Source organism: Xiphias gladius, chromosome 19 (genome assembly GCF_016859285.1).
Source record: "Xiphias gladius isolate SHS-SW01 ecotype Sanya breed wild chromosome 19, ASM1685928v1, whole genome shotgun sequence".
NCBI lineage: Eukaryota > Metazoa > Chordata > Actinopteri > Istiophoriformes > Xiphiidae > Xiphias > Xiphias gladius.
The window spans coordinates 12,435,670-12,444,500 of record NC_053418.1 but is presented as its reverse complement, the minus strand read 5'-3'; the positions used below and the strand labels follow the sequence as shown (position 1 = coordinate 12,444,500).

The following is an 8,831-nucleotide window of genomic DNA, read 5'->3' as shown; positions in this document are numbered from 1 at the left end:
ACACCAGACCTTTTGTTGAATCCAAAGTCATGTTAAGCACAGTGTGGTTCAGCGGCAACATACATGCCCCCCGCTATCTTCATTAGCCACTGAGAGCAGCCAGTGGAATCAGCCCGACTGAGCACAGAAGTGGAGTCACAACAGTGAATAGGAGGGACAGCAGGGATTTAAAAAGTAATAGTCTTTGATTGTCACTGAGCAGTCACAGGCAGAGGAGACTGTCCTGCTGTAAGGAGGAAGTCGGGCTGGAAGGATGGATCGACAAAACACAGGACTGTCACACAGGAGACCGCTGTTTGTTACCTGTTTCAAACCAAAAGTCAGCATTGTTTCTTTTATCCATGTCTGCTCCACAACCCTGACTGCATGTTTAGTATTGTAACCATCAAGGCAAAGGTCATTTAAACCTTAAGTAAGTACTTAGTTTGACTAAAACCATGAGCTTTTCCTAAGCCCAGCCGAATAGTTTTTGTGCCTAAACCTAACCAAACTGCGACCGTTCCACAGCCTCACCTGCATGCGTGTTTATTATTATTGTTACCATGACGACAAAGGTATGGTTGGCCTCCAAGGGTAGTGACAAAGCGACCTATATGGTTGTTTAATTTCAATGGCTAGTTAGACATAGAGAAATCTCTGTTATTGATTTAGAAATTACATATGGATGCTCTTCATATAATACAATTCCGTTTACTGATCTCACATTTAATATTTGAAGACACTTAGCCTATGATATAGATAAAATATAGCTAGAGTCCAGTGCCCCTGTGAGGGACAATACTATTGCAAAATATAGCTTAAGTTATTATGTTTTTTATGCGTAGAGGAGGGAGTAAGATTGTATTTAAATACAAAAGAAAACCAAGCATTTGGATAGCAGTGGGACAAACTAATAGTGTATTATTAGAAGAGCCCTTTCTGTGCTTCGATGGTGAAAATGAAATTGGCTCAGTCAGGCATGATTGTTTTGATGGTTGACCTCTGACTTTTATCGTTCACCCTGTCAAAGCATTGACCTATTGATTTCCGTTGGTTTAGCAAGGGTTGCTCAGAGTAACCACTGAACCCAAAGGGCTCAGTACCCTTCAAAGAAAGCGCTTGTCAGATCATCAAACAGCGTCTGCTCATAAACCCCCTCATCAATCAAAGTTTTTAATTTCGCTGAGATATTATTTCATATTTACCCTTAAAAAATTAAGGGCATTAATAATATATTTAAAATAGTGCGAATACCATACTCTGATCTCAAATCACCATCTGTGCAGAAGATTTTCAAATGGTAAACCAGCTGCAAAGATGGTCGCTGAGAACAGAAAAGAAAAGAGTCAAGATGGGGTCACTGCAGCATGTCCTGACTCAGTGGAGGAAGGAAGACAAATTTAAGTTAACTTCAAAGCAGCTAATTAGATAAATTGCATATGTTGCATTTTATCAGCTGGGGAAAACTCTGCCTCTGCATGCAATTTAGCCTTAGTCATGGCCAATGGAGTAAGTCTAGTGTGTTTAATGCAATCTAACTTCCTAAAGTTGAATTAATAAAGTGAAGCAAACCATAAAGCTTGTAATTAACTCCATCAGACACTTAGCTCTCTGTCAGTTTAAATGAAGAACTCATTGGCCTGCGTCTTGCTGTCACAGTGAATGTTACCACCACTTGAGACCATCGCACTGGGCCAAGAGCATACAGCCCCCTGTGCAAGTTTCACATGAAATAGGAAAGCCGGGTGACCCCCTCCTTATGCCTGGGTATAGGAAACTTGTCTCATATAAGATACATTGGCACCAGGAATAAAAATAAGGGGTGTAGACTTGGCATGAGGACTCTAGTTCCAATGCCCTACTCCCACGCAGTTAGAGACTTACTGTATAGAGAATTCTGGCTAATATCAGCCACATAGTGTTTCCCATGGTTTTTCTCCACTAATAATGAATAATAAATTCATTATAACGTAATGTAATATTTCAGATAAAACATCAGGGTGTTCATGGATATCACTTAAGACCTTTGTTGAATAGAGCATTTTAAATGAACTTACATACTGTTGCAGTTCAGTGCAGTTTTGTCATTGGGTTTATCACTTCTCATGGATATTTTCTAAAAAAGACCAGTGGATTATGTACAAAATGAGTGCTAATCATTTCTAAACATGTCAAATTAGAAAATCAAAAGATATATCCTCATTTGTCCTCCGTGAAGATGACAAACATCTTCCCCCATATGGCCCGTCTTAAAGTAACACACATCCCATAAGCTTGCCTTCGCACATGCATGCACACACATAATCATTTAACTCGCCTCTTCCATCATGTCAGGCTTCTGTCAATATATAACAAATGCTCAGACTTTGTGTCAGATATGCCCATTCATGAGACCCAATAATGCACGATATACATTTGTTCAGTTTGTCTGAAACATGCTTCACAAGCCCCAGTGGTTTCCCGTTCATGTTTGTTTCTCCTCCCACCAGCAGCAATCAAGAATCAGGTTATGGTACCCACAATAACACATACACAACTTAAGACTGATGTGATTCACTTAATATCAGTAAATACTGGCATAAACCACGACTGTGTTCATCCATCAAACTGTATGGCCAAAACATCAGCCCAACTTGCCACAATCAGTGAACCCATACATGCTTTCTACATACATGACAGCCCACAACCCACTGTTCAAACTCTAATTCAACTAAGCTTTTTGTGTCTGTTTCTTGTACATACTAAAACATGCATAATCTTTACATTCCTTTACATTCATACCTTATGCTGTAATGCTGTCTTAATTGCTCTTGACTGTGGGCTATCTGTCAGTGTTTGTGCTTGTTCTATGGGTTTTTGTTTTGTTTAGCGGAATGGCTGACATTGTTATCTATTAGCCTGCTTCTCAATGTAAAAAAAAAATGTTTGCTTATGAGAATTTCTACCAGGTTTAAACAATCACAAACACAAATCCACAAACTTCTAGAGAGCTGACTAGTGTGGCTCACCAATGATAAGAAATGTGTCATGACTGAGCACATTTAACAAGGATATGTACACAAAAGGGGACTGTGTAAATGTCTCCCTGCAAGTGTTTGGGGAGATTGAATATTTTAGTCAAAAGAATCATGACTACAGTGCACGACAGATTGTTCCATTTTCCCATTTGGTAACGCATAATGATACATTTTCTTATTATTTTGGATATGAGTTCATCTTCCTCTGTATGCTGCTCTTTTACTGTGCTCAAAAGCATGTGCACTCATTTTGAGTTGGGTGTGTGATGTGTGGGTATGTTTGTACTGATAGTACTGTATATCTGATGAAAAATGGATCAAGGTGCCCTTAACGCTGATTTGGAGGCTAATCTAAAGTTTGACATCTCGATTCTTTTGACAAGCCATTTCCAGACGAGTGCGTGCGGCCCATTTCATTCATAACAGGGCAGCTGTATTGCTTTAGCCTTTTTGGCCTATATATGTTCTTCCAGCGGTGTGTATGAAAGAGTTCTGTCATTGGAATCAACAGCATCTCCATAAATTCAGAACTGAGAGTAACTTTATTGCCACATGAAGTCAAAATAGAAATAATTGTCAATGTCAGAACTCTTCCATAATGATTACATTTGTGGTTTTGACCATGTCTGATATTTCATATAATCTATGTAGATTTAGCATGAGAAGACCAGGCACTTCCTTGTGTATCAGCTTCTTTTATACACCAAAAAAAGCTGACCGCTTATTTTTTAATTTCTATGGTTTGCATGGGAATTGCCGGTCTCCTCGTTCTAACTCTATATAATGATCTGTGTCACTGTGGCTCAAAGCTCTCATATTTTGTCTCATGTTTTGTTTTTGTAGATAAGTACACTGTGTTGAGGGGTGTAGCGGGCGAGGGGGAGAGAGAGAGAGAGGGAGAGAACAATACAAAATGCCATTTAAACATCTCCCCTTTCCAGGTATATAACGACTGTGTGAATGTCTCTCTGAGGACACAACACAGAACGACCTGCTTAACTGTGTGTGCTGACCTACTGCCATGTCTTTCTTCTCGCTCACCCCCCACCCGTCTGTCTCTCCATCTGTCTCTCCAATTGACTTCTCTCTCTCCTCCACCTTACCATCTTTCCATCTGCCTGATCTTGTCTGTCACTCATCCCTTCTCTGTCTCTGCCCGTCTGCCGTTTGTCTGCCTGTGTGTCAATTTGGCTCCTTTTTTTTTTTTTTGTCTTGTTTTAATCTTCCCACTCAACTTGCATACACACAAACACACAAAAACACATTTATATGAATTACTTCACATCTCTCTTTCATCACCCTCTCTCTTTCTGTCTCTCTTCTCCTGTCCCTTTTGCTCACGCACCCACATCCACGTCACACACTCACACCAGACACAAGCAGATGGCCCATCTGCCAGGCAAGCTGCCGATCCGTGCCCTCACGGCCCCAACGAGCACCCTCTAGCCCTGGGTGGTCAGACCCAGAACCAGACGCCCAACACCACCAACACCACTGCCCCCACAGCCACCCGTTACCAGCCCCCAGCATGCTGCGACATTCCCTGCGCCCTCATCGTGCAGCATTCCTACGAACCCACCAACCCTTCCGAGCTCGCCCCCAAAATGAGAATGACCACCTTCACCACCTCACCTCCCACCCCAAGGTTATACATACAATAGAAGATAAAAAATAAATCATTGGTTAGTAATGCTTGAAGACAGATGTTACTTGAAATGTCATGTATATAAATGATAATGGAATCAGAAAAATGATGCACATCAGGCAGGCACATCAGGTTCAACCTTTGGCGTTCACTGTATAGCAAAGCTCTGCCGGAAGCAAATGTACCTCTTTCAAAAACTATACCTGGCAAATTGCCAGTTGACCATGTGTGCAATGATGCCTTTCTGCCGTTAGAGGGTGCTGTCTATCCATCTAGAGGCAAATGATCAGACAGTCATAGTTACATGTTCTGTATTATTATATATGCAGGTAAAAGCCTGCAATGAAGTATTTATTTCATGTAACGCGGAGATTTTCAAAAAACCTCATATTACAAAAGACGGCAATAAACATTTCATGGTCTAAACTTGGCTTTGTTCTCCAAGATAATGCCTTTGCAATACACAATCAATTATAGATGTATATTTAAATACATACCAGGCATCTAGAAGTATATTTTATTTATGTCAGTATAGGTTATGATCATTTTGGGGAGTTAGTGTTGACTTCTCTTCTGTAATGTTACAGTGAGTATTACAATGGTTGAAAACTTCGCACTTTGCTTCACAGTAATATACTGTAAATGCAGTCAGGTCCAACCACTTTTCCAGCAAGAACCTTCCACTTTCCTAACCTCAGTCCCTTTCATTCACTCCTCGTAGTTACCCATTAATCTCCCTTCAACGACAGCAAACTGACCATTTGCGATTCACTCTTTTCTTTCACTTCCCTTCATGTCTTTTGATACCAACTCTACCCCTTCGATATTCCCTCCTTCAAACATTTAGTGTGTGTATGATAGTGTCACAACAAACATTAGCGCCCCCTCGTCCTCTCCTTCCTCCTACTGTCCCCTCCTTAGATGGCAACCAGGGGGCACCACTGTTGGTCCCCTCTGTCCATGAGCTACATACAGTAGGGCCAGAGCCCCCTCCAGACCCCCCAGATCCGAAGGACACGGTCAGTAAATCTACTTTTACCCACAATAATGTGACTCCTTTGCTCACAAAAGCCTCTTTGCCTTTACCCAAACAATATTGCCATGAAGTCTGAAACGCCAAAATGAGACACCTGAAGTTATGTGACACCCCACACTACCCACCACCTACCTCTGAGACCCTTCAGAAATTCTTAACTTACCCTACCTCCCATCAACGTAGAGAGGCACATTGCCGCAACTGTGGACAATGCAAAAATCTAAAAGTTTTGGAAACTCTCTCCAGCATCTTCTAACACTGTTCACCTGAGCCCTCTCACTCTATATCCTCACATCATTCATTGCAAACTGAGCTCCCCTGCACTAATGTCCACCCTCCCCTATCCAGTATAAGCATGAAAAACCTCTCACTGAGTGTTACCATCTTTTAGACCATGTGTAAGTTATTTATATGTGAATATAGTCATATAATGTATCCACTGTAATTTTTCTAAGTTTCATTTACCTTATACTTTAAGTTAAGTTAAAGTTTAAGTCAATGTATGTGCTTTGTTTATAGGTGGACTTGTTAAGATTGTTAAGACCGTTAAATGTTGTTTTATTGACGTTAAAGCATCTATTTTGTATGATGCAGTTGATAAATAAGCAACAATAGCTGCAGTGATGAATGGTATGTGGCCTGGAAAAAATTCACTTGAAAACGAGATTTCAATCTCAATGTGAATTTTTTTGGCATGATGGCCGGAATGCAATACAGGTGACAAGAAACAGGAAAAAATACATAAGATAAGTAAGGTATTGTCCAACATTTGGCCCACCTTCCATAATATAAGCTGTATTTGTAGTGTAATAATAGATAATGTATTGTAACGCTTGCTCGACAATAGACCTAGCACCCTGGAATGGCAGAGCACACAGCATGATGGCAGTGTGTTTTCTGAGTGTATTCCAGATTATCGGCAATCCCTTTAAGACCTTGTAGAAATGTGTTTATGTTTCTCTTTCAATATCCTGACCACAGCTCAGAGTGTGCTTCTCTATCCTTCCCTCCATCTTTCCCCTCCTCTCTTTTCACTATTCCCGCTTCCTGTCACATCCATGCTTTCCTTCCATCAAACACTTATTTATTACTTTTATTTTGTGTCACCCTCACGCTCGTTCTCACACTTAACTATTGCACTTACCTCAACTTGAATCTCTTTCTTAATTTTGGCAAATCTTTTGTTTGGCCACATCCATGCCGTCTTTCTGTCATCATATCATCATCTGCGTTGTCCGATATCATTCTCTTGCTTTCACTATTATTCTTACTGGTCGGATGGATGAATACAAATACACCCCATCCCATCCACTTCCTCTTTTTCAAAATATATCCTCTGTGCACATACTCTGCTGTTTCCTTCACTGTTCTCTCGATTTCCTTACTCCTCTATTTGCACTACCTTTGCTCCTTTTCCTTACCTCCTTTCTCTCCTTCCCTTCCTTTATACAACTTTCCTGAATTCATCCCTCTCATCTTCCTTCTCACCATCTCACTCCTCCAACTCTCTCATTCCTCATTCTGTCCTGCTATTCCCTTCCCCATTTCCCTCACCCCCCTCTGCCATCCCTAAACACTCTACCTGGATCTTTCCCCTATCAAACCCCTTCTCATCCTTCCTTGCCACCTCACAATCTTTCCAATTTCCTTCCCTTCTCAATAACCTCTCCTGCTTTCTATCATTTACCATCACTGCTTCCTCTTCTCCTCCCTGCTCCTCGCCTGCCCCTCCCCACCTGCAGGACGATAAGGAGATCGACCTGGAGCACCTACACCGCCGGGTTAACAGCTTGTGCACCGAGGACGAGAGCCCCCACAAGCAGTTCTCCACCTCTTCCGTCGATTTAACACCCCTCGACATGGATGCATTGCCTGCTGCGCGCCAGGCACTCGAGCAGATCAGTGATTTCCGCAACACCCACATCACCACCACCACCTTCATCCCCGAGCAGATCCAGACCCTCAGCCGCAGCCTCTCTGCCAAAGCTGCCGCCGGATTTTCCGCTGGTTTCGGTAGCGGTGGCGGGAGCGGTCTCCAGGACCACCGGACTGGTGGGGTAGGCCCTTTCAGGCAGAGGGCCCCCAACGGTGGCTTCTTCCGCAGCCCCATTAAAACAATGTCCTCCATCCCCTATCAGCCCACAGGTCCAGGACCCAACTTTGGATATGGCAATGATCCAGACAGGGGAACCTCGATATAAGGAGTTGCTGAGGATACGGTTGGTTCAGGAGGAAGAGGAGGAGACGGAGCAGAAGGAGGAGGCGAGCTGGTTAGAGTCAGTCATGTGGTGGTAGAACAAATACATTATGGCTAAGATAAAAAGTCAGAAGATAGAGATCTGTGTACATAGGTATCTCTCTGTTTTATATGTGGAAAAGACGAAGGAGGTGGAGGGGCGTTCCTTATCCTCCTGCAAACCATGCTGGTGAGGTGCATAAAGGGAAGTGGGGGGTGGGGCTTGAATCTTTGCTTTATTGTTGTTGTTCTTGTGATTGTTTTGGGGGATTATTTTGGGGGATATGTGTGAAAGGGGATCTTTTTTATTGTTTCTGTTTTATGACATGAGGACTGCCTCATGTAAAGGAGAATTGCTGAAATGACCTGACTCCTATTACTGTCTGAACCCTACCTCGAAGGGTTTACTTTGTACAACTCCAACCACAGGAAATATTTCTATATTCTTGTGAGCTCCAGGGCTGCCATTGGTGGATGATTGGTGGTGTCTTTAGCCAAGAAACAACAACAACTAATAAGCAATTATGGGACAGTTATTTTACGAAGGTATACATAAACCATAGTTTTGTCTGTAGCCCTGGGATTTCATACAGCAGCCCCTTGTAGTTTTGAAAAGGCCCCATCTCAGTGAATATTGGAAGATTCCACTTCTCCAGGTTTACTCTGCCTTTTCACTATGTGGGAGTCCATACTCAGTTTTCCCTTCTTCTCTGGTGTTGTTTCACCGATACCTGGGGTTCCAAATGTGTAATCATCTCCAAGATGGTGTCCACGCAGTGGCCTGACTACACCTAAGACTTTACAGCTGAACACACGCTGACACCTTGATGGTGCATCGGTCTGAAAAGTATTGAAATGCCATGACAGTGCAACAGTATGACATTGTAGAATCACCAGTTTGGTGCATCGATCTTAAAC

General features: G+C 42.3%; 1 protein-coding gene across 1 annotated transcript in view; it reads left to right on the top strand.

Annotated features, from left to right (window-relative positions):
- The window catches only part of grid2 (glutamate receptor, ionotropic, delta 2), a 191,933-nt gene extending 183,946 nt beyond the window's left edge, over nt 1–7,987 (top strand). Inside the window, exon 14 of the mRNA XM_040154379.1 lies at nt 7,420–7,987. Coding sequence (XP_040010313.1) covers nt 7,420–7,878 — 459 coding nt within the window. The 3' untranslated portion in view covers nt 7,879–7,987. The remainder of the gene's footprint in view (nt 1–7,419) is intronic.
- The last annotated feature ends 844 nt before the right edge of the window (nt 7,988–8,831 follow it).